Raw genomic sequence first — 24,304 nt, forward strand, 5'->3', positions numbered from 1 at the left:
TTTTAAAAAGAAGAAAGATTATAATAGTCTAATAATAATTACATATAATGATAATTAATAATAATTTGTACATTAGAATCTACCAACACAAATATGGTTCCCTCATGCTGACTGCCCTCTGTTTGCAACTTCTGCAAGAAAAAAAAAAAAGGTCCAAAAGTTGCCAACTATTTCCTCTTTCAGAAATGGAGGGAAACAGCCTTGCTTTTAAAGATGACGTCATCCTTTAAAACCTATGAAACAGTGATCATCAACTGGTGGCCCAGGGGCCAAATAAGGCCGCCCAAAGCTCCCAACATGGCCCCAAAAGATGATTGATGAAATGATGTTTTTGGTTTTTACTGGTTATTTATCAAATCAATCCTAACATGATCAATATCGCAACAGTTTTACAGGAAATGACTTCATGCCTGAAGTGTTGTTTCTAAAAAATATATATATTTTTTTCTTCATTAAAATCCTCCTGTTATTCATCAGTTATTGAACGTTTTTACTCCACTTTGAAGAAGTGTGAATTTGTAGACGGTCCCTGGGGGAATGAGTGACCCTGCTGCTGTAACCGTAGAAGAAGAATCCTCGGAAATCTCCGCTGGAGAGGAGTGGAGGCAGACAGACGTTCTGCTGAGGTGAACTTTCTGTTAAAGTCATGATTTTTAGTAGTTTTGCTGGTTGTTACTTTGCGCAGACTTTCTGCGGTGCAGTCAGCTGATTGGAGGAGCTGACTCAGCGCTATTTTTCCCTGAAGTTTGTCTGCAGGCTCAGCGCTGAGCTGCTGACAGGAAGCCCTTCATGTGGCGGCTACCCTGGGTTATTTTTAAGAGTTTTTTCTGACATGTTTGCGCTCCAGTGTAAACCTGCAGCTCCATAAAGACTCCTTTCATTGCTCTGTGGTAGTTTATCCTGTTAGTTTGACTTCTCCACCGCAGGATCAGGATCAGGATCCTGTTTGAGCTGCAGTCACGAGGTTCTTCTTTCACACTTCCTGTAAACACTCTCAGTCCTCCTGCAGCTCTCAGAGACAGCAGAAGAAGAATCTGGATTAAGTCTGGTCCATCATGCTCTCTTATGAAGAAGTCCAGCAGAGTCTGGAGGCTGCAGGCCAGACCCACGTCCTTCACTTCTGGTCAGAGCTCAGCGAAGAGGAGAGGCAGACCTTTCTGCAGGATCTGTCTCAGCTGGACCTGAAGGGGCTGAAGGATCACTGTGAGGGGGCTCAGAGGGCTGCACAGACCCCAGTGGAGAGCCTGGACCAGAACATAGAGCCTGTTCCTGCTGAGAGCATCGGCAGTGTGAGGAAGAGTGGCAGACAGAGGCTGGAGGAGTGGGAGCATGAAGGTCAGTGTGGGATCAGACTTTCAGCTTCAGGAAAAGTTGAAAACAGTGCATGAGTGAGTCGTTTGAGATCTGTGGAAATAGTCTCTGAGCTAACGTGGGGATGAATATTCTGAAATGGTTAAAGTTCCTGACAAACGTTGACCAGACGTGCGTAGAAAAACCACAAGAGACAGGACAGCCTGGAAATAATGAGTTAAAGTCAGGATGCTTGCTGTCATCTGCATAATATCCACTGCTGTCCACTCATAGATGATACTCAGGTCACTTTGGCAGGTTTAAAAAACTTTAAACCATCATGTGCTCACAGAGAGAATCCACTAATCCAGGAGTGTCAGACCCAGTCACAGCAGGGGCCGGATCCTGAACTAAGGCCAAACCTGAGAGTCCAACAGGGTCAACATTTAACCATAAACTATTATCCTCATTTTCACCAGGAATGAAAAAAACCCAACACTGATGATAAATGATGTCGAGATTTTTAAAAAAGTCAAATTGATGTTTAGAGGCTCAAATCTGTGTTCAAGAGTAAAAAATATTAGTTCAAAAGCTCAAAACATGAAATTAGAATTTAAAATAATGTTTTTAAACAGTCAAAATAAGAGAAAAAAAGCCAAAATTGTGAGTTTAGCAGATGAAAATATGACAGAAAATTGGAAACTGTGAGTGTAAAAGGCAAAAATATGAGAAAAAAATAGGAAATTATGAGTTTTAAAGGTTGAAATATGAGATGAAATTCAAAATTATGACTTTAAAATGTCAAAAAATGAGGTGAAACTGGAAACTTTGAGTTTTAAAGGTCAAACTATGAGAAAAAGTCAAAATAACGTGTTTAAAAGGGAAAAAATATGAGATAAAATTAGATGTCATGAGTTTAAAATGTCAAAATATGAGGTAAAATTGAAAATTGTGACTCTTAATTGTGAGATGCAAAATTAAGCACAAGTTTTTTCTTCATTCCTGACTTTTTATTTGATTATTTTTACTCTTTTTTCAATTTTTTGTGTCTTAACAAGGATGTTTTTAAACTATCATAGTTATAATGATTTATTTTTCTACTGGAGTGAATCTGGTGCGCATTTATGATGAAAAACTCAAATGATCTTTTGGGCCAGGTATAACTGTACCACTGGCCGGATTTGGCCCCCGGGCCTTGAGTTTGACACCCCTGCACTAATCCATCCCTCCTCTAAGGTCACAGAATTAGGTGAAGTCCCATGTTAGACTCTGAGCTTCACATGCTGCTGTGTCAGCATTTTCCTGCAGCTTCTCACTGCTGATGTCATCCTGTACTCCTCCATGTCAGGGTGATGGTTGCATGGTGCTGCCTCATCAACAGACTAGGGATGCACAATACAATCTGCATGAATTATCAGTATCTGCACATATTTACAACAGTGTATCAGCTGTTTATATTGGCTGTAGGTACAAATATGTTTTAGACAGGATAGTCTGGCTGCAGACCACCGCTGTCAGGATGCAAAACGTTCAAAATAACTTATCTGAGCATCTTTATACATCCTACTGTTGATGAATGGAAAAAAATTAGCTTCATTACACTGGCTCCCACTGTAGAATCCAGACAACCCTTACAGTGCTTTATGCTATAAAGGAGGAGGCTGGGTGGAGGAGGTGAACATTTAGTCTATAAAGGAGGAGGCTGGGGTGGAGGAGGTGAAGCTTTAGTCTATAAAGGAGGAGGCTGGGGTGGAAGAGGTGAAGCTTTAGTCTATAAAGGAGGAGGCTGGGGTGGAGGAGGTGGAGCTTTAGTCTATAAAGGAGGAGGCTGGGGTGGAGGAGGTGAAGTTTTAGTCTATAAAGGAGGAGGCTGGGTGGAGGAGGTGAAGCTTTAGTCTATAAAGGAGGAGGCTGGGGTGGAAGAGGTGAAGTTTTAGTCTATAAAGGAGGAGGCTGGGTGGAGGAGGTGAAGCTTTAGTCCATAAAGGAGGAGGCTGGGGTGGAGGAGGTGAAGCTTCAGTCTGTAAAGGAGGAGGCTGGGGTGGAGGAGGTGGAGCTTTAGTCTATAAAGGAGGAGGCTGGGGTGGAGGAGGTGGAGCTTTAGTCTATAAAGGAGGAGGCTGGGGTGGAGGAGGTGAACATTTAGTCTATAAAGGAGGAGGCTGGGGTGGAGGAGGTGAAGCTTCAGTCTATAAAGGAGGAGGCTGGGGTGGAGGAGGTCAAGCTTTAGTCTATAAAGGAGGAGGCTGGGGTGGAGGAGGTGAAGCTTTAGTCTATAAAGGAGGAGGCTGGGGTGGAGGAGGTGGAGCTTTACCAGCAGTAGCAGTGTGATGCATCAGCATTAATGAAGCAGGGATTAGTGAGTCATACGTCATGTTTAGATTGACTTCTGTGTTTAGGGAAAGAGCTGTGATTGGCTGTGGGAGCTTGGAGGCACTAATTAGGATCAGCTGAATGTATGACTACCGTGTCCTTCATAATCTAACGCCAGGCTTCATTTTATGCCCGTGTTTCTAGAGATCCGTCCAGCAGCATAAACAGCCTGTGTTAGACTTAGCCCTTCTGTGTTTGTACTTTGACTTCACATAGTCGATAACCCCGTGATCCACCTGACTCTGCCTCTGACTGGCTTACCTTGATGTTCCTGCCAGACCAGCTTACTGTAAAAGCATAGAGGCAAACCAACAGGAGCTGAGGGATGATGGAGGACTGACACCAAAGAGGAAGTCAGGGAAGAATTCAGGACTCAAACCCTGGATGTTTTTTCAAAAGCTCCTCATGATTTGTGTTGAAAAAGTATGAAAACATTGAGATTTTAAAGATGATGTTGACTGTAAAGGATAAAGTTTTGTTATTTTAGATGGAGCAGCATCATTTTTGTTCAAATGATGTGTTGTTTCTGAATTTCAAATCTAAATTTAAATTTAAAATAGCTTGAAAAAAGTGCACATTACTGCCTGATGAGCAAATAATGATGTGAAAGCATGCATGTGGGCATAGCTCCAGATATTTAACTCTTCTGGTTCCACCCTGTACATATTTGTAATGAAGCCAAAATTACAAGTCCATGCAGTTTTTAATGTCTGGTGCAAAGAGTGAATAAAGCAGAGAAACTGAAGGCTTCTTGCTTCTCATACATATATTATATTTGTTTGTGGGATTTCGAACATCAGCTGATCACTAAAACATGCCAGCTGTGAGACTCACATGTTAAAGAAATCAAACATGCAGGCATTTTGTCAGTAATTGCATAAGAATGAATAAAAATAGATATTCATGCAGCCCTTTAATTCCGGTATTTATTTCCTGCTGCTGATGTCTTCACTCTCCCTCCTCCAGGCCTCCTGCAGATCTCGCAGAATAAAGTCGGAGTCCTGCTCCTCGCCGGCGGTCAGGGGACTCGTCTGGGAGTTCAGTACCCCAAAGGGATGTACAACGTTGGACTACCGAGCGGGAAGACCCTGTACCAGATCCAAGCAGAGAGGATTCAGAAAATCCAGCAGCTGGCAGAGAAAAAACACGGCTCCAAGTGTACCGTCCCATGGTGAGAGTGTTTAAAGTACTACTGCCGTCATTCCTCAGCTGTTTAGTAGAGTTTCTGCTGTCAAGGATGTTTTTTATGGAGGACCAAACCTGCCAACATTAAAATAGATTAAAAAAATAAATGAATAAATATAAAAATATATATATATAAAAGGAAATAAATGCAAAAGTAGAAAAATATATGCATAAATAAATAAATAAAAGTAAAGTAGAAGTAGATTAATAACCAGTTACAGAAGAGAATCAACTGTTCTAAGGCTTTTTATTCACAAAACTTCAGCATTAAATTAATTTCTCATCCATCGGGGATAGACCAGGCTCATGTGAGCCTTCAGGCTCTGCTTTGTGTTCTTAAAATCAGGTCCAGATAAACGTCAGGAAACTTGATTTGTGGCCAAATATCCTCACATAGCAGACTCCCGTGAATCATGACAAGTCGATCTTGAAGCTCACATGTCGATCAACCAATAGGCACACAGTTCAACCCAAAACACACTTAGGACCGCCCCCTCATTTAAATAACATTTCCTTCTGCATTTCATGCTAACAGTGTCTGCAGCATGAAATAGATAAATGTGAGAGCAGAACAATTTTATTTATTGATATTTAATTTTTGAGTCTTATTTTTTTATTTTTGTATTTATTTTTACATTTATTTATTTATTTATTTATTTTTCTATTTTTGTATTTATTTCCATTTATATTTGTTTTTGTATTTAGTTTTTGAATTTAGTTTTTGAATTTTTTGTTTTTGTTTTTATTTTTACTTTTATTTATTTATTTATTTTTAATTTTGGCAGGTTTGGTCCTCCGTAGTTTTTCACCTCTTTGAGCAGCAGAAAACGTGGTTTTACATTTACAATGAAAGAAGAACAGAAGATTCATCTATCCAGGAGAGGAGCATTCCCTTTATTTCCTGCAGATTTCAAGCCCAGTATTTCTTTCTTTCTCTGTGTGTAAGATTAAATTTGTGCTCTCTTAACTGCTTTGAGCTAAGATGAGAAATAACAAATGCAAAACTTTTGTGTGCACACAAGAAGCTATCTGAACCATGAGAAGGTTTTGCACCTGCACCAGAAACAAACTATTTCTGCCTCTGTCTTCAGGGGCCCTCATAGAAATGACTGACAGTTGAACAATGATACCATGTGTTGTTCAGGATTTTAGAAATGCTGCAAAAATAATGCAAATGCACCATAGTTCTAAAAGCATCTTTACCAGTATTACCGATAAAAGCATGATGCTTACTGGCTCTGACTGTAAGTCTGGAGAAGCTGAAGAAGAATATGAACATAGATTGCAGGTAAAATATGTTTACATCATTTTTTTAAGTTGAAAAAGAGAGAAATATTCCAGCGCTCAGTGAAAATGGCTTTACATCTTTAGCTTCTTCAGGTTCACCAGCATAACCAGCAGAATCCCGGCTGGGTGAACCTGGAGAAGCTGCAGGTAAATGCATTGTTCTCTCATCATGAAGTCTGAGTAAAGTCATTTTCAGTGTGCAGCAGATTATTTCTCTTTTGTTGACTTTTCTCCTGCAGCCGGCCGGCCCCTGACAACCTGGGCTGTGCACCAGGATCTGTTTAAGATTAATCGTGTTAAATTTGTTTGTTGTGTTAAATCTTTTCAGGTACATCATGACGAGCGAGTTCACTCTGGCTCCTACGGAACAGTTCTTCAAAGAGAACGCCTACTTCGGTCTGAAGCCGTCAGACATCGTCATGTTTGAGCAGAGGATGATTCCCGCCGTCACCTTTGAGGGGAAAGTCATCCTGCAGGACAAAGGGAAGATCGCCATGGCTCCAGGTACGCCCACCTCATCAGGGGTCTAGACAGTAGCGTCTCTTTGGTTTAAGAGTTAGTCCGACTTTTCTCTACTCTATCAGACGGAAACGGCGGTCTGTACCAGGCTCTGGTGGACAACGCCATTCTGGAGGACATGAAGAGGAGGCGGGTGGAGTATCTGCACGTCTACTGTGTGGACAACATCCTGGTCAAGATGGCCGACCCCGTCTTTATCGGCTTCTGTGTGAGCAGAGGAGCCGACTGTGGAGCAAAGGTGAGGAACGTCATCCTGAATACGATTAAAAAAGACCTGATCTGGGACACGAGGACAACAGGAAACTGGAAATAGGATGGAATTATATTTAGAAATCTGACATCATCTTCATCAGGTTCTTATTCATCATTCACCTTCTTTTTGTCCTCTTGTCTTCTCCCTCTTTTCTCTTCCTTTCCTTTCATCTTTTAGTTATTCATTGTTTTTGTTCAATTATCAGGTGGTGGAGAAGGCGTGTCCTGCAGAGCCAGTGGGCGTGGTCTGTAGGGTTCAGGGTGTCACCCAGGTAGTGGAGTACAGCGAGATCCGACCAGAAACATCTGAGCTGAGAGGACCCGGAGGAGAGCTGGTGTTCAGCGCCGGAAACATCTGCAACCACTTCTTCACCAGAGCATTCCTGCAGGACGTGGCAGAGTGAGGACGTCTGATGATTCTAGAAAAATCTAACAACCAGCTTATTTTTATAGCTTAGATAAATTCACCAGTTCAGATCTGCTGTAAGTTTAAGATTTTGGTTAGGTACTTCAGGGGGGAGAGAGGGAGGTTATGAAGTCCTGAAAACTCAGATAAACATGAATGCTTACTGATCAGTGCTTTTATTGACATTTAACAGGAAGTTTAAAGACCAGCTGAAGCAGCACGTCGCCCTGAAGAAGGTTCCCTTCGTGGACTCGTGTGGGAATCACGTCAAACCCGCCAAACCAAATGGCATCAAGATGGAGAAATTTGTCTTTGACGTCTTTCCGTTCTCCAGGTGTTTATTTTTAAGTCTCCAGTATTTCTCAGGTTGCCAGTTCCTTTGTAAAATTTCTGCAAAATGTTGGATTGAACCGATTAGAGCAGTGATACTCAGCGTGTGGCTGTTTTATGTCTGAATTGTAATATTAATCTCCCAGAAAACCTTAAAAAAAGGGGAACTTTTTGCCATTTTCACAATTTTTTCCCACTTTTCATCCATTTAAGCTTCCTTTTGCCATGAAATACCCCTATTTTCCTATTTTTTGACCAGATTTTTGCCTCTTCTTTTTGACACCTTTTCCACATTTTTGCCACTTTTATCCCATTTTTCCCTCATTTTTAACCATTTTTTGCCCCTTTTCTCCAAATAAGCTACCTTTTGCCTTTAAATACCACTTGTGTCCTTGTTCCAAAATTTTTCCTGTTCTTTTTTGCCACTGTTTTAGCCCATTTTTGCCCTTTTTTCTACCATTTTTTGCCACCTTTCATCCAATTAAGCTACCTTTTGCCATTACATACCACTTGTTTATTTTTTGCCAGTCTTGACTGCTTTCTGCCAATTTTAGTCACTTTTCACTCATTTTTTTGTCACTTCTCACCCATTTTTGCTACTTTCTGACCATTTTTCACTTTTTCTCCCCATTTTCAACCATTTTTGCTGCATTTTGACAATTTTTTCCACCTTTGACTTAATTTTATTGCTACTTCAAGCTGTTTTTGCCACTTTTCACCACTTAGATTGTGGCTCTTGCAAATGTATTTTTCAATAATTTGGCTCTTTGGTTGAGCAGGGTTGAGTAACACTGGATTGGAGCATGCAGCAGGAAAACTTCACTGGTGGCAGGTGGAAGAGGGGTAGCATGTGTGATCATCATGCACTTTATCCTCTTCTCAGCTCACATTTTTCTTTTCCAGTTGTTTGTTAGCTCTTTGACTCCATTCAGTTACACGCAGCGTTAAAGCCAAAAACCTTATTCAGTCATGTCAGTCTTTGTCCATCGCATTTCCACCCTCTCTGACAGTCTGGCAGCAAAAACTTCCCGCTTTGAGGCACAAATAAAAAACAAGAAAATCATGACGATTTCAGTGAAATATCACTGAAATTTTCAGGAGTGCATGTGTGGAAACAGTTCACGTCTGAAGCTGACAAAATGATATTGTGATGTCTCTCAAAGGAACTTTGTGGCGTTTGAGGTCGTGAGGGAGGAGGAGTTCTCCCCGCTGAAGAACGCAGACGGAGCGCCATCTGACAGCCCGACCACGGCCAGAAACTCTCTGCTGAAGCAGCACTGTCGCTGGGCGGCGGCTGCAGGAGCCACGCTGACGGATGGACACGAGAATAACGTCTCTACGGCGGACAGGTCAGAGAGAAATGTCATACATGAACGCTGCTGCAGCAGATAAAATCAATTCTAACTGTGATTTGTTCTCCTTAAGAATCAAAATCCAAAATCTGACTGACTGCAGCAGAATGTGGATCAAACATGTCGATGTCCAGGAGAAAATGGAGTGGAGGAACTGAAACACTCTAGCTTACCTTTACCTAGTCTGAACATAATTACTAATGTAGTACAGGTTGACTTTTTACTAACATTTAACCAGCCGTGATAGTTCCAGCATTGGCAGAAGTTCCACCTTAAATCTTACCCTTAGTTTCTCCTGAGTGAGTAGAAAATAAGCAAATGAATAAAAGCTGAAAGGCTAAAATACTTGGTTGTTTTTTCTTCCAGCGTATCTGCCGGTGATGTTCCTCCAGCTCCATGTGAGATTTCCCCGCTGGTCTCTTACTTTGGCGAGGTGAGGACGTGGATTTGATCAAGGATGCTTTTAGACATTCGATAATTTGAGAATCTCTGCTGTATTGTGAGGTTGTTTTAGTTATCAGCCACTGAAATTCACATTACAGAAAACTGGTTCATATTTTAACCCATGGCTCTCCTTTTTTTCTCCTGCAGGGTTTGGAGCCACTGCTGAACGGTAGAACTCTGCAGACTCCATTTATTCTGGATGAAAAGAAGGCCAAAGAGCTGCAGACGCCATGACATTTCTCTGATAAACACTAGAGAAGATTCTGCAGGGTGGAGATCAGGACCAAGACTCAGACTGATGTGTTTGGGGACTCTAAGTCCTGAAACAACTTGTTTACTCGATTTTTTAATCTTAATGGAAACTGTTTACTGTCATTTTACTCATTTCATATTACCAGAGATATTAGTAATGTGAAATACTCCAAAATAAAAAAGGGACTGTACATGAGTTGGGGAATTTATAAAATTCTTTTTTTCTACAAGTGACAAAAAAAATAAACAAATACCTCACCTTGTTTCCTCTCTTGTTATTTTTTAATAAATGCACCTTACTCTTCAGGTTTTTATTTTGAGCGTTAGAAGCCAGGAGTAATTTTACAACAATCTCAGGAGAAGTTTCAAAAATCTTTGTGATGTTTTTGGGTTTTTGGTTTCTGTTAAAGAGCATTTAATTTAAATAAACATGAAATACATTTAAAGAATAGAATTTATTGAAACAAATGTTTTATGTAGATGTTTTTTTCCATATCATTGATCAGATTTTGTTTGCAAGGCATAATGTACAACGAAATAAATGTAAAGAATCAAAACCAAGCTTGAATGTACAAATTAATTATTTAAACCAGTGAAACTCAACGTGTGGCTCTTTTATGTTCTTATTTGGAATATTAATACCCCAGAAAAACTTAAGAAAGAAAATATGACCTCAGAAATTATACGTTGCAAGTAACATTAATGAGTTTGTTTCCCACACTTAAACAGTCGTCTTTTATTGTCAAACTTAGCTGTCAGCCTCTAGCTTTTATCTGTTTTTCCATTGCCCTTATTTGAAATTTTTTGCTACTTAAATTCCATTTTTGCTGCTTTTAGCCCATTTTTGTCACTTCTTTTTGACACTTTTTCTGCTTTTTGCAATTTGTTGCCTCTTCTTTTGCCTTTTTTTGCCACTTTTTTGCCCATTTAAGCTGCCTTTTGCAATAAATGCCATTCCCATTTTACCACTCTTTGATACTTTTGCCCATTTTTCCACCTTTTTGCTGATTTTTGCCCATTTAAGTCAATTTTCACTCATTTTTGCCATGGATTTGCCACCTTATGCCCTTTTTTGCTTCTTTTTCCTCCCTGTTTTTGCCACTTTTCTCTCAGTGTTTGCTGCTTTTAGCCTATTTTTGCCACTTCTTTTTGTCACTTTTCACCAATTTTTGACACATATTCTGCTTTTTGCAGGTAAATGGCACTTTTTGCCAATTTTTCCCACCCTTTATTCTGATTTTTGCCCATTTTAGTCACTTTTCACTCATTTTTTGGCACATTTTTGACCATTTTTCTCTCCTGGAGCTCAATTTTATTGCCACTTCTCATCCTTTTTTGCTACTTTCTGTCCCTTTAATGCCACTTTTTTTCCCCATTTTGCCACTTTTCTTCTAATTTTGCCCCCTTTTTGCCTATTCTTGCCACTTCACACCCAATTAAGCTGCCTTTTGCAACTGAATGCAACTTTTTGCCCATTTTTCCACCTTTTTCTCTGATTTTTGCCCATTTCAGTCACTTTTCACTCTTTTTGGCCATTTTTTGATCATTTGTGCCACCTTTAACTCATTTTTTTTGGCCACTTCTCACCTATTTTTTTTCACTTTCTGCCCTTTTTGCCACTTTTTCTTCCCATTTTTGTCACTTTTGTCCTAGTGTTTGCATTTTTTGCCATGTTTTTAACCATTTTTGCCACTTTCTGCCCTTTTATGCCACTTTTTCTCCTCATTTTTCTCCTAGTGTTTGCTACTTTCTGACTATTTGTGCCACCTTTAACTCATTTTTGGTCACTTCCCACCATCTTTGCCACTTTTCTTCCAGCGTTTGCCGCTTTTAGCCCATTTGTGCTACCTGTAACTTATTTCAATTGTCACTTTTCACCACGTTTCTCAACAATTTGGCTGTTTGGTTGAGCAGGGTTGTGTAACGCTGATTTAGATATATCACAAGTATTTTATTTTATTTTATTTTATTTATTTATTTTGCTATGTAGACTTATTTTTTTACAATTTGTAAAGCTGTTTTTGTTCATGTAGATTGAATGAAGCTTTTTTTTTTAAAGCCCACTCGCTGTAAAAAAAAATGTCATCCAATCCTGTGCCGTCACGTGACTGATACAGACCAATCACGGTTGAGCTTGTTAAAGGGACGACAACAAAACACGAATGCACCGAAGCGAAGAGGACCGTCTGGACCGCGTAGCACCCATCACCGTTACTCAGTCCAGTTACTGAAAATTTGTTTTCACTGCTAAATCAAGATATTAATTTTTGTGTCTATATTTAATTCAATGTTTGGCTCCGTGACGTGAATGAAGAAGCGTAACGCCGCAGGCTAGCGTTAGCTCTGTAACCGTTACTTCTCCGACGTTAGCTTGTTTTCTTCCCTCCCGTCTGGATGTAGGCGTTCATTAGTTAGCTCGATGCTAACACCACAGACAGGCTGTGTAGAGAGTGTGGAGCCTCGGGTCTGACTGGGATGGATGCTCTAAGACTGGGATGGATGCTCTAAGACTGGGATGGATGCTCTAAGACTGGGTTGGATGCTCTAAGACTGGGATGGATGCTCTAAGACTGGGATGGATGCTCTAAGACTGGGATGGAGGCTCTAAGACTGGGTTGGATGCTCTAAGCCTGGGTTGGATGCTCTAACATGCTAGGACCATGTTTAAAAATGTGTTCGGATCAGGCTTCCTGGTGAGAACAGCTCATGTTATTCTGACATGGGTCATCACGCTCATTCTCTTCCTGCATGATACAGGTGAGACTCAGATTCTTATACAGGTAAACACTACCGTGTGTGCAGCTGCAGCCTTTTCCTAAAATTGAATTTTCTGTCGTTTTAAGCTCCTTCTAGTGATGCATCCTGTTAAAACTGCATGTACTCTTATATTTATTCATCTCATGTATTTAAAGCGAGCTGGAGCAGTGTTTGCATAATCATGCTTATCTCTGCTCCATTTGCATTATCATCTCACTTCCAATCAATGTAAAGTTTCATGCTTTGTTCATATTCAAGTTCCTGTTTACTGAATGAATGAGTATTTAAAAAACGAAAAAACATAGTTTTGCACAGGACTTGTAGGTTAATTTCCATCTAAGGTCTCCAGGCTTTTAAACAGTCAGAAAAGTCTTTAATTTCTACCATAAATGGCCAAACAAATAGACACTCATGCAGCCACAAATGCACACATACTTATTAAGACCATCTTCATTTTGATTTTTAGTCTTTGTCAAACACTGCCTCACTTCCTCTGCAGCTTTTATTTTTCTGCAGATAATCAGCACTTAGTTTAACTTGTGGGACTTAAAGCGAGTGTGAAAGAGTATAAAACATACCAGGAAAAGCTTCAGGAGGAGATAAAGGTTGATAAAGCTGCATAATATGGGTTTATTGGGAGAAAATGAACTAAATATTACTTAAAATATTTACTTTTGTATGAACCTATAACAAAGCATCAAGATTTTGACTGCCATGTAGTACAACCCTTTATATCCTGGAGTCAAGTTGGGATTTTAGGTTCAGTTCCTGGTTGGACTAACTCTGGAAACTTGTCTTGATGCTGCCAAGGTGTCGGTTCACTTCCTAAGTACTGTTGAGACACCCTTTAGTAGGACACCAAACCCCAAACCATAATGAGAGGCTCTTTTGTGGGCAGCAGCCCCTCACTGACATCTCTCTGTTAGTGAATGTCCACAGGATTGTGTTTGTGTGTTTCAGCCTGTATCTGTGCATTTTTTAAAATTTATTTATTTAACCTTTATTTAACCAGGTTGGTCCCACTGAGATTAAAAACCTCTTTTTTAAGGGAGACCTGGCCAAGACAGGCAGCAGCAAAAAACATAGTTACAGACAAAAATACAAAGAGAGACAAAGTACAATTTACAAAGCTCAACGTTTTGGATTAAAACCATCTCTGAGTTATATCCGAGAATCAATTGTTCAAACAGCCGAGCTAAAACATCGACATCCTGTAGAATCTGCTTCCATGTCTTTCATTTTAGATTTAAAAATATTTAAGGACACCAGTTCCTTGAGCTTTATCCTACAACTGATTCCAGGCTGAGGGTGCAGAGTACCCAAAAGCCCTTCTCCCAATTTCTGTCTGAGCGTTTGGGACGGAGAGCATCAAAAGGTCCTGAGAACGCAAAGAATACTGTCCGATACTTCTCTGCATGATAAAAACGCATAGACAGAGGGGAGGCAGACCAAGAATCGCCTTATAAATAAAGGTGTACCAGTGAATGAGCCTCCGGGTCGCCAAAGTGGGCCATCCAACCCGAGAGTACAACTCACAATGGGGAGTCAGAGCTTTACAGTTTGTAATGAACCTCAAGGATGCAAGCATGTTCAATAACTGAACTTTAAAATTCTATTTCCCCTCAAAGGGGAATAATTAAGAATATTTCCATCAAAATAAGAACATTTAATGTTCATTCATCATCAAACATCCCAAATAATCTGATTAGTTTGCAGATGTACCATGACAAAATGTGCACAAGGCAAAGCAGCTGACTGGTGGACGTACTCCTGCAGGGTTCTGTTTATGAACACCAAGAAAGCAGCTAAAATGAACTTGATGCTGGTTGTCGTCAGAAGATCTGTATCCACTTTTCATTAAAAGGCCTCAGACTTGGATGAAATGGAGCCTTGTAGCCTCTGGTTGTTGTGTTTCAGACTTAATCCTGTGCCTGTGGTTTTGTTCTTAGAGCTGAGGAAGCAGGAGGAGACGGGTCAGCTGGTCCAGCCCGTGCTCTTTGTCCTGCTGGTGCTCGTGTCCGTGTTGCTTTACTTCGCTGTCTCTCTGATGGATCCAGGATTCATCCTGTCTGATGATAGTGACCTACAGGTGAGTTATGATCACAATCTTTATGGGAATGGTTGATCAGAGGTAATTTATGACGCTGTAGGATCTTTATGTGGTTTAAAAGTTCAGTGATAGCTGGGACATTTATATTTTGGGTAATGGAGTGATAGTGATGTCTTTACTCAGACTGAAGATGCCTGCTAGAACTTGTTTGAAGCATCTTCTTCTCATTTATATTTCAAAGCTCTGACTTGCTGACCTGAGGAATATTTCCTGATTTCAGCTGACTCAGTACTTCTCATCGTTTCACCTTGACCTTGCAGAGATATTTTGTTGCACTGCAGGTGTTTTGAATTCAGTATCAGGGAGGGGACTTTGGGGCGTTTGAAGTTTGTGCTGAGGTTTAATTTCAGTGATGTCATTTATTCACAGCTTAGCTAATACTGAACACACATGTATGATAGCATACATACCATTAAGATTGTCATGATCGCAGAAATGTAAACTGGGGGATGATTTTAGTAAAAATCAAGCCTGTCTGACACTACTGTAACAAAACTAGAAGTCCTTGACGGCCAATATTTGGGAACTTTTGGTTTTCACCGATCTAAAAGTGCAGACAGACTCCTGAATGTAATTGTTTTGTGCAGTTTGGATGGCATGCAGAAGTTTTCCTGCAGTTTCTGATGGATTCATTCCTCTCGTATGCTCTCGCTATGAATTAGATGCAGTTTTTTAACGTTTCAGTGCTTTTCAATACTATCAGCTACATAAACAACATTGCTGTTGTCATTTTTGAAACGTCTTGAAAAGAAAAAGTATTAAAGTATTTGAAATTTGACAGCTTTATGTACCATACACCAGTTTGAATATTAAAAAGAGGAGCAGCAGTATGAGTTGATTGTAAAATCCACATTTTGTCCTGTATCTGTTTCAGTTCACGCTGGGAGTGACAGAGGAGCAGCAGGACATGATACCCCCCACCACCAAGTCTCTACGACAGAGACGCTGTGGCCACTGTCTGCTGCAGGTACACTGCCTACATGTTTTCATGCTTGTGTGAAAGCGTGTCTGAACTGAGCGAGTATTAATGAAAAAAATCAGCTTCATTACACTGGCTCCCACTGTAGAATCCAAACAGCCCTTACAGTGCTTTAGTCTATAAAGGAGGAGGCTGGGGTGGAGGAGGTGAAGCTTTATGCTATAAAGGAGGAGGCTGGGGCGGAGGAGGTGAAGCTTTAGTCTATAAAGGAGGAGGCTGGGGTGGAGGAGGTGAAGCTTTATGCTATAAAGGAGGAGGCTGGGGTGGAGGAGGTGAAGCTTTATGCTATAAAGGAGGAGGCTGGGGCGGAGGAGGTGAAGCTTTAGTCTATAAAGGAGGAGGCTGGGGTGGAGGAGGTGAAGCTTTAGTCTATAAAGGAGGAGGCTGGGGTGGAGGAGGTGAAGCTTTATGCTATAAAGGAGGAGGCTGAGGTGGAGGAGGTGAAGCTTTAGTCTATAAAGGAGGAGGCTGGGGTGGAGGAGGTGAAGCTTTATGCTATAAAGGAGGAGGCTGAGGTGGAGGAGGTGAAGCTTTATGCTATAAAGGAGGAGGCTGGGGTGGAGGAGGTGAAGCTTTATGCTATAAAGGAGGAGGCTGGGGTGGAGGAGGTGAAGCTTTAGTCTATAAAGGAGGAGGCTGGGGTGGAGGAGGTGAAGCTTTATGCTATAAAGGAGGAGGCTGGGGCGGAGGAGGTGAAGCTTTAGTCTATAAAGGAGGAGGCTGGGGTGGAGGAGGTGAAGTTTTATGCTATAAAGGAGGAGGCTGGGGTGGAGGAGGGGCTTTGCCACCAGCAGTGTGGTGCATCAGCACTAATGCAGGCAGGATTAGTGAGACGTATGTCATGCTTAGATAGACTTCTGTGTTTAGGGAAAGAGCTGTGATTGGCTGTGGGAGCTGGGAGACGCTAATTAGGATCAGCATAGTTTTCTCACCTGAGTTGAGCTATGAACGTAAAGTAAACCAGTAATAGATTGTTGAATGTGACTGAGTCCAGTGTCATTAACTTTAGGAGAATGGTCTAGGACAATTCTAGAAATGTTTAAAGATGAGAAATGGAGTTGTTGTTTGAGGATGCAGAAGAGGGAAACATGAAAAAGGTTTGTGTATCTCTGTCAAACTTTTCATGCTAAGGTTAGATATTAATTGATTGATTGGTGATTGATGGGCTCTCTGTTAACATGTTGTGTAGCCCTCAGGCTGAAATGTGACTCTTGAGCTGGTACAGTACATGTAGGATCATTCACAGGTATAGAATAACACATGTGCTGTCAGGTAACCCACTTCTATGTTACACAGCAGCCTGACCTCCTTTCAGCACCAAACATGATTTTTACAGCAGGAAACAGAGTGTGTTAAATGAATGTAGTTAATATCTTTATGATTAAAAAATGGAAATGCCTGTGAGGACTGAAGCAATAGCATCATACTAACCTAATAGTAATCTTTAAGCCGACCTAATACTGCCCTACCTTTCCTGCACCGACTCTGCTGCCCAGGTAAAGCTCACTTCTGTTAGAAACACTCTATGATATCAATGATAGTGCAGCTTTCCCCCCTAAAATAGAACTAAGTACAGATGTTGGTATATTTTTGGTATTTTCCCTGTGGAGCTGTAAATAGAGTAGCAGGCGTCTGCAGCTCCCTGGATGTTTCTCTGTCTCTCTGCGATCAAACACATGCTTCATGTGTTTTTATTCCCAGGATGTGATCCGTGTTTCACTGAGCCTCACACATCTCATTGAAATTCAGTTTTCCAGGCTGATGAGCAACAGCAGCTCTTTTTTTCACACCACTGATCAAAATCAGCTTCACAGAACAGCAAGCAGGACGAGTGTAGCTGTGATCCAGCCCGCATGCTAACCTGGGTCAGGACACGTTTAGTACCGATGCTCACAAAGAATGAAAATATGTTAAAAAGTCAAATCAGCAGCAACATACACATCTAACATTTTCATTCAAATACTTTATCATTCCTATGTTAGTGAGGCTGGACATACATGTAGTTAATTCAAAAAGAGCAGGATGACAAAGACCACAACTCGAAGCTTCCTGCTACAGACGACCAGCTAATGTAGTCTACAATAGTAACTATTAACTGTCAGCCAGACAGTGCTTATCTCACCGTATGCTTAACCCAATTTAGCTGTTTCTGGTTTAAGAGAGCAGAAGAAAACAGTAGCCCAGCTAGGGACCAACAATAGCCCAGCTAATGGCTAACATAGCCCAGCTAATGGCTTACAGTGGCTCAGGTATTGGCTAACAATAGCCCAGCTAAAAGCTAACAATAGCCAGCTAATGGCCAACAATATCCCAGCTAGGGACCAACAAAAGCCAAGCTAATGGCTAACAATTGCCCAGCTAATGGCTAACATTAGCCCAGCTAGGGACCAACAATAGCCCAGCTAATGGCTAACAGTAGCCCAGCTAATGGCTTACAGTGGATCAGGTATTGGCCAACAATATTCCAGCTAGGGACCAACAATAGCCCAGCTAATGGCTAACATAGCCCAGCTAATGGCTAACAGTAGCTCAGGTATTGGCTAACAATAGCCCAGCTAATAGCTAACAATAGCCAGCTAATGGCCAACAATATCCCAGCTAGGGACCAACAATAGCCAGCTAATGGCTAACAATAGCCCAGCTAATGGCTAACAATAGCCCAGCTAATGGCTTACAGTGGCTCAGGTATTGGCCAACAATATCCCAGCTAGGGACCAACAATAGCCCAGCTAATGGCTAACAATAGCCCAGCTAATGGCTAACAGTAGCTCAGGTATTGGCTAACAATAGCCCAGCTAATAGCTAACAATAGCCAGCTAATGGCCAACAATATCCCAGCTAGGGACCAACAATAGCCAGCTAATGGCTAACAATAGCCCAGCTAATGGTTAACATTAGCCCAGCTAGGGACCAACAATAGCCCAGCTAATGGTTAACAATAGCCCAGCTAATGGCTTACAGTAGCTCAGGTATTTGCTAACAATAGTCCAGCTAATGGCTAACAATAGCTAGCTAATGGCTAACATTAGCCCAGCTAGGGACCAACAACAGCCCAGCTAATGGCTAACAGTAGCCCAGCTAGTGGCTTACAATAGCTCAGGTATTGGCTAACAACAGCCCAGCTAATGGCTAACAATAGCCCAGATAATGGCTTACATTAGCCCAGCTAATGGCTAACAGTAGCCTAGGTAGTGGCTAACAATAGCCCAGCTAATTACCAACAATAGCCCAGCTAATGGCTAACAATAGCCCAGCTAATTACCAACAATAGCCCAGCTTATGGCTAACAATATCCCAGCTAGGGACCAACAATAGCCAAGCTAATGGCTAACAATAGCCAAGCTAATGGCTAACAATAGCCCAGCTAATGGCTAACAATAGCCCAGCTAATTACCAACAATAGCCCAGCTAATGGCTAACAGAGTTTCACTCTGGCATCAACTTCTGGTCTAAAAAAGCCAACAAACGATTCATTAGATTTTCACATTGGCCAGCTCTATATATGTTGAACCCTTGTGTTCAGTGTTTGTTTATTTTCAGGAGCCAGAGGCGGCCATGTTTGGATTAGAAGTCTGGATATATGAATAAATCAGTAGTTAGTGTTAGAGAGAGGGTTTGTTTCAAAGTTGGAGATTTCATCATGAGGCTTACTGGAGACTGACTCACTTTTGGAATCAGCCTCAAGTGGACACCTTAGGAACTGCATTTTTTTGCACTTCAGGCCTTTTTCTTGATAGCCCTGGAAGTTTGCTCTTGATCCAGATATTTGAGATGGTTTCACTTTGGGGACCTGGGTTGGATCCTAGCCCTTCAGCCCAAATTCTGGTTCCTTTTGGTCAGTGAGAACGCCGGTCGGCCGTGCAGCACGGGCCGAAACGATCACTGATACAGTTGATAATCAGAAAGTCTACTCTGGCTCCGCTGTGAAGTCTGTCTTCCTCTGTTTTTACTCTCCATGGTCTTATCATATGTCCCGCACATAACAGCCTGATTGGGTACAGGTCACAGGAGCATCAGCCAATCAGCACTCAAGCCTGGGAGCCACTGACACAATGGTCATGATTTCCTGTTTTCCTGCTGTTGCTGTGTTTCTCTGTGCTGTTTCTCATGCACATTTTAATTTGCCTTCTTTTGAGCAGCAGCCAATGAGATCCAAGCACTGTCAGACGTGTCAGCATTGTGTGCGGCGGTACGACCATCACTGCCCGTGGATCGAGAACTGTGTTGGCGAGAAGAACCACCGCTGGTTCGTTCTCTATCTCGCCGTCCAGCTGCTGGTGCTGCTGTGGGGTCTGCACATCGCCTGGTGAGGAAACGCAGCTCTATAAACCTGCTTTAAATCTTGATCCCAGTGTGATGACATCTCTTTGTAATCTCCGTGCCTCCTCAGGACGGGGTTCAGCTTCGCGCCCACCTGGCAGCTGTGGCTGCGGACTAACGGGGTGCTGCTGACGGTGGCCGTCCTGGTGGCTCTGCTCTCACTGATCGTGCTGCTCCTCCTCGGCTCTCACCTGTACCTGGTCTCTCTCAACACCACCACCTGGGAGTTCATGTCTCGCCACCGCATCTCCTACCTCAAACACTGCGGCGCCGACGAGAACCCGTTTGACCGCGGCACCTTCCATAACCTGTGGGGCTTCTTCTGCGTGTGGGGCACAGTGGTGTGGGAGCAGGTGTACTTCAGGGAGGGCAGCGACCAGGTTTAAGAACTAGAGGAGCGTCAGTGGACTGGAACAGAGACGAGTTTATCTCAGGAAGGACTCTGGATGACGGGATCGGCACATTCTTGACCACAACGTTTGGAGAGGAACTTTCTGTGTGTGAGTTTACCTTTAAAAGACGAGAGTTTTAATGAATAACTGAATTATTAACCTCTTTAAAATGAAGATGAGTCAGTCTGGACCAAAATCAACTCTGAACCACAGATAGAATCACTGGTTTTATCATCCACTACTAAAGGAGTCTCACAACCACTATAAACTACTGAAATATTCCTTTATTGTACAGATTTGTATTTATTTAATCAGTATTTAAACTCTTTTCAGAAGTATTTGTGTATAAAGAGATGAAGAGGAGTGCACAGATCAGGATCAAATGAAGGTGTAAGAAAAGTCTGGCACGCTTAAATCTCGTTGTTTTGTAAAGTAAATTTCACTTTTATAGAATATTAACCAGAACAAAAGTATGAAGCACAAATGGCCAGCATATAAAACCAGCAGATCCATAAAGAGTGCAGTAGAGGCCTTGTTAGCAGCATAAAAACAGCCCAGTGTACGCCGTTAGACTCTCTGAGGCTTCAGCAGCGCTGAGTTTTCAACCTCTGTGTCTACAGAAGTTTGAGTCTGACTTTTTTAACATGTCAATTAAAATGACTCTCAAATCTCATCATCAACACCTTTAGTACGGATTATACATCTCAGATGTTTGCTGCATCCTATAAATGTGGGAACTCGTGCACAGGCAGAATAATTGATCATAATTTAGCTAAAGTAGGAATTTTCAGATTGCAGCAGATGCAATATTTAAGACGTGTCAAAATCTGGTTTTATTGCAGAATAAATGTTCTTACCTACACATCACAGATAGAGTCCACTCTCAGGTATCTTTAGTTGTTATAGAACTTAGAAACTTAAATTTTTTGGTACATTTTTCTAAATTAAAATGAGAAAAATGATCATTTTCTCCATTTTAAAAACTAATGTCCATTTCTAAACTATTCAGCCCGAGTGTCTCCAGCAGTGATACTCAACATGTGGCTCTTTTATGTCTTAGTTTAAAAAAATGATTCCCCCAGAAAACCTTAAAAAAGGAAAACTTTGACCTCAGAAATGATCCGCTGCAAGTCACATTAATCAGTTTGTTACAGTAGGCTGTCAACCTTCATTATTTCCATTGCCCTTATTTGCAATTTGTCGCCCCTTTTTCCATTTTTTTGCCACTTTTAATCCATTTTTACTACTTTAAAGACCCTATAAAGTGAAAATAAATCTGTATTTAGGTTTGTTGTATGACAGGTCACTGTGTTATGAACTCCTAAATCAAATTTCAGTCACATAAAACATCTTTAAGTTTATAAAATTAAATTTCAAAATCATGAAAATGAGGCAGTAGAATCCAGGTAGCCCTGACTGCAGTGTGCAGATCGAGGCGGAGCACAATGCCACTTAACGTCGGCATTCCATTGGCTGAGTTGAGTTTGGGGGGTGGAGCTCAACGCCATTCCATTGGCTGAGCTGGAGCTCAATGTCTTTTGCGGTATTTAGAAAGGTATTTACTGATTTGGAGTTCATGTAGATGAGTGGGAGAGAAATTTAGGCATTTTTTTAGCAGACAGGCAGAGGATGGCGACACTTTTTAACTGCTTTTCTCCCTCCAGTCATGACTCTGCTTTTAAAGAAAACAAGGAGTAAACTGCCAAGTTAACAAAAGGCTTATGGAGTTCTGGTTTTACTCTGTCATTAAGAAATGTCCAAAGATAGAAAAACCTTGCAGCTGTTGCAGGCGTACTAACCCTAACATAGAGTGAGGTTTATTTCTAAGAGCATTATCAGGCTGAGGCTGCAGCTCTGAGACGTCTCAGTCAAATATAAGCTCGTCTTTCTTCATGATAACAAATACTGCAGCTGAATTTAGTCCCTGATTGTTCACAACCATCGAAGGATATACAGTCAGACTATTATCCGCCGTGTCTTCAGGCTCTTTTCTGTCCCACTTTGAGGCTCTGAGTGGAGCCGGTCATGACCCTCATTCCTGCGTCCTGCTCTGAATCATTCATGTAGGCGGTCGTTCCACGTGTCACTGTCCTGCAGGACTTCTGCTCTTACAGGAGAATGAAGGCCTGATACTTTATCACCTGGGCCCTGTTTTAGTCCCAGTGAGGGAGGAAAGCCGGAGTATTTATCTCCCTTCCCGCTGCAGGTTGTCGGTTTAAACCTTGAAAGAAGCGGGACTTCCTCACAGGTGGAGTGTTTCTGCTCACACATGAGGAACCATCCCGCCCTGAAACCACCTTCCCAACAAAGCCAGGTCCGAGAGAGCATCACACAGCTTTAACTAGAAGGTCTCTTCCTGTACATTTGCTGTTTTTGTGGCTGCTGGCTGGATTTTTTATCATCATCGATTAGTTTTTAGGATCATTTAGACCCTGAATAAAAACCTGCTGTTGAACTTTTCTATTTAAAGAGACTCTGAGCCCGTTAGCAGACTGTTATAACCCCTGATGTTTACTCTGAATATTATCAGTGCAGTTTAAAATGCTCTACTCGTTTCGGTGCATGCTCTGACTCTGTGGTTTTTAGGATTTTCTATCAGATTTTGACTTTTTCAGCGTAGGAAGGTTTTTATTTTTGTTCTGTGTGTGAATGTTCTGTTAGAGAGGTTGTACAGGGTCCATTTTCTTTATTATTTTATATTCAAGGACATTTTTATTTGAAGTGAACGATGAATTCTTCATGCACCAATTGTGTTTTTGCAGGTATTGAAATTTATAAATCTAATGTTGTATTTATTGTTCCAGCATTTAATCCAATCATGATGTACAGGATGTTTGAACAAACAGCATTTCAAGCTATTTTATATCTCTGTAAATAATTTAATCTGTTTCAAACCAGGAATCGTCTTTAGATTTATTTATATGACTGTTTGATTCAATAACAAAGGATTTAACAAAGTGAGGAAAAAGAGATTTGTACGGTGGCCCTGAAGGTCAGCTGCAAAACCATTTTACTAAACGCGAAAAACTTTTCACCACGTTCAAAAAATGTAGAAACGTTGTACAAATAGTTTAAGTGCAAAAAGAATCCAAGGAAAAGCATTAAAAACACAAAATGCATAAATATTTAATACAGTGCATGAAAACGTCTCCTAATGTGAAAATTATTTTAATACAAAGTGCATAAAATTTCACTGAACTCAAAAATATTTACTACAAGGTGCAGAACATTTCACTGCAGTGTTTATTAAAATGCAAAATTAAACTAAATGAAAAAATATTTCAAACAATGACCAGTACATTTTACAAAACACAAAATGATTCATGCAACACAATCTTTTATGAAATGCAAAATTATTTGCCAAATTGCAAAAATATAGAATATATTTTTCTTGAAATGATTTCTTTTTCTTTTAAATATTTTTTTGTTCAGTGAAATTCTTTTTTTTTCTTTATTTCAAATAACTCTGCATTTTGTTTAATATTTCAGAGATTCGTTTAACATTTCAGCTTTTTATTCATTCCAAATGTTTGCAATTGAACTTTTGGGCCACCGTAGCTCTGAGTGCAATACATTGTTTAGTAATTTTATTCCCCTGGTGCAATAGTAACCCAGCAATAAATGTGGTGATCAAATTAATGTTCGCTCTGTTCCAATGAAGTCATCTTTGATTCATGTTTGTGTGGTTTTGAATTTTATGCAATGCTGTCATGAAATGTTTTTTACTTCTCTGAACTAACTGTAAACACCCATCAATAAAATAGCACCACAAGTGGCTATCTGAGGCCTCCAGTGCTTTAAGTAATCCTCACAGGGTAGAAAACATGGAGCTATTATTGCTGCAAAATCTGCCACAGATCTGAAAATGCATGCAAAGTTTTGCAAATCTGTAAAAGTCTTTCAAAATGATATGAAAACCAAAACAGACTAAGTCCACGATTACAAATTGGTCTATACATCTGCAGGTTTGTGCACACAGGATCTTTTTAACCTGACAGGCCAGATGGATTTGTTTCACACATTCAGCTGGAAAACCTTTGATAGACAGCGTTTGAG

General features: G+C 40.9%; 2 protein-coding genes across 3 annotated transcripts; both read left to right on the top strand.

Annotated features, from left to right (window-relative positions):
- Positions 1-562: 562 nt before the first annotated feature.
- Positions 563-10,118, top strand: uap1l1 (UDP-N-acetylglucosamine pyrophosphorylase 1, like 1). Of its 2 annotated transcripts, XM_041810253.1 has the most exons (10): positions 563-626; positions 999-1,335; positions 4,630-4,834; positions 6,464-6,639; positions 6,720-6,892; positions 7,113-7,306; positions 7,506-7,646; positions 8,806-8,991; positions 9,361-9,427; positions 9,586-10,118. In XM_041810253.1, the coding sequence occupies exons 2-10, from the start codon at positions 1,056-1,058 to the stop codon at positions 9,670-9,672; spliced, it is 1,509 nt and encodes a 502-aa protein (XP_041666187.1). In that variant the 5' UTR covers positions 563-626; positions 999-1,055; the 3' UTR covers positions 9,673-10,118. The 2 variants fall into 2 exon arrangements, with proteins under 2 accessions (XP_041666187.1, XP_041666186.1); XM_041810252.1 differs by having other exon boundaries at positions 574-1,335.
- A 1,724-nt stretch (positions 10,119-11,842) lies between these two features.
- Positions 11,843-24,079, top strand: zdhhc12b (zinc finger DHHC-type palmitoyltransferase 12b). The gene is made up of 5 exons (XM_041811686.1): positions 11,843-12,447; positions 14,397-14,536; positions 15,432-15,524; positions 19,676-19,842; positions 19,927-24,079. The coding sequence occupies exons 1-5, from the start codon at positions 12,351-12,353 to the stop codon at positions 20,240-20,242; spliced, it is 813 nt and encodes a 270-aa protein (XP_041667620.1). The 5' UTR covers positions 11,843-12,350; the 3' UTR covers positions 20,243-24,079.
- The last annotated feature ends 225 nt before the right edge of the window (positions 24,080-24,304 follow it).

The sequence above is a fragment of the Cheilinus undulatus genome, linkage group 17 (genome assembly GCF_018320785.1).
Source record: "Cheilinus undulatus linkage group 17, ASM1832078v1, whole genome shotgun sequence".
NCBI classification, from domain to species: domain Eukaryota; kingdom Metazoa; phylum Chordata; class Actinopteri; order Labriformes; family Labridae; genus Cheilinus; species Cheilinus undulatus.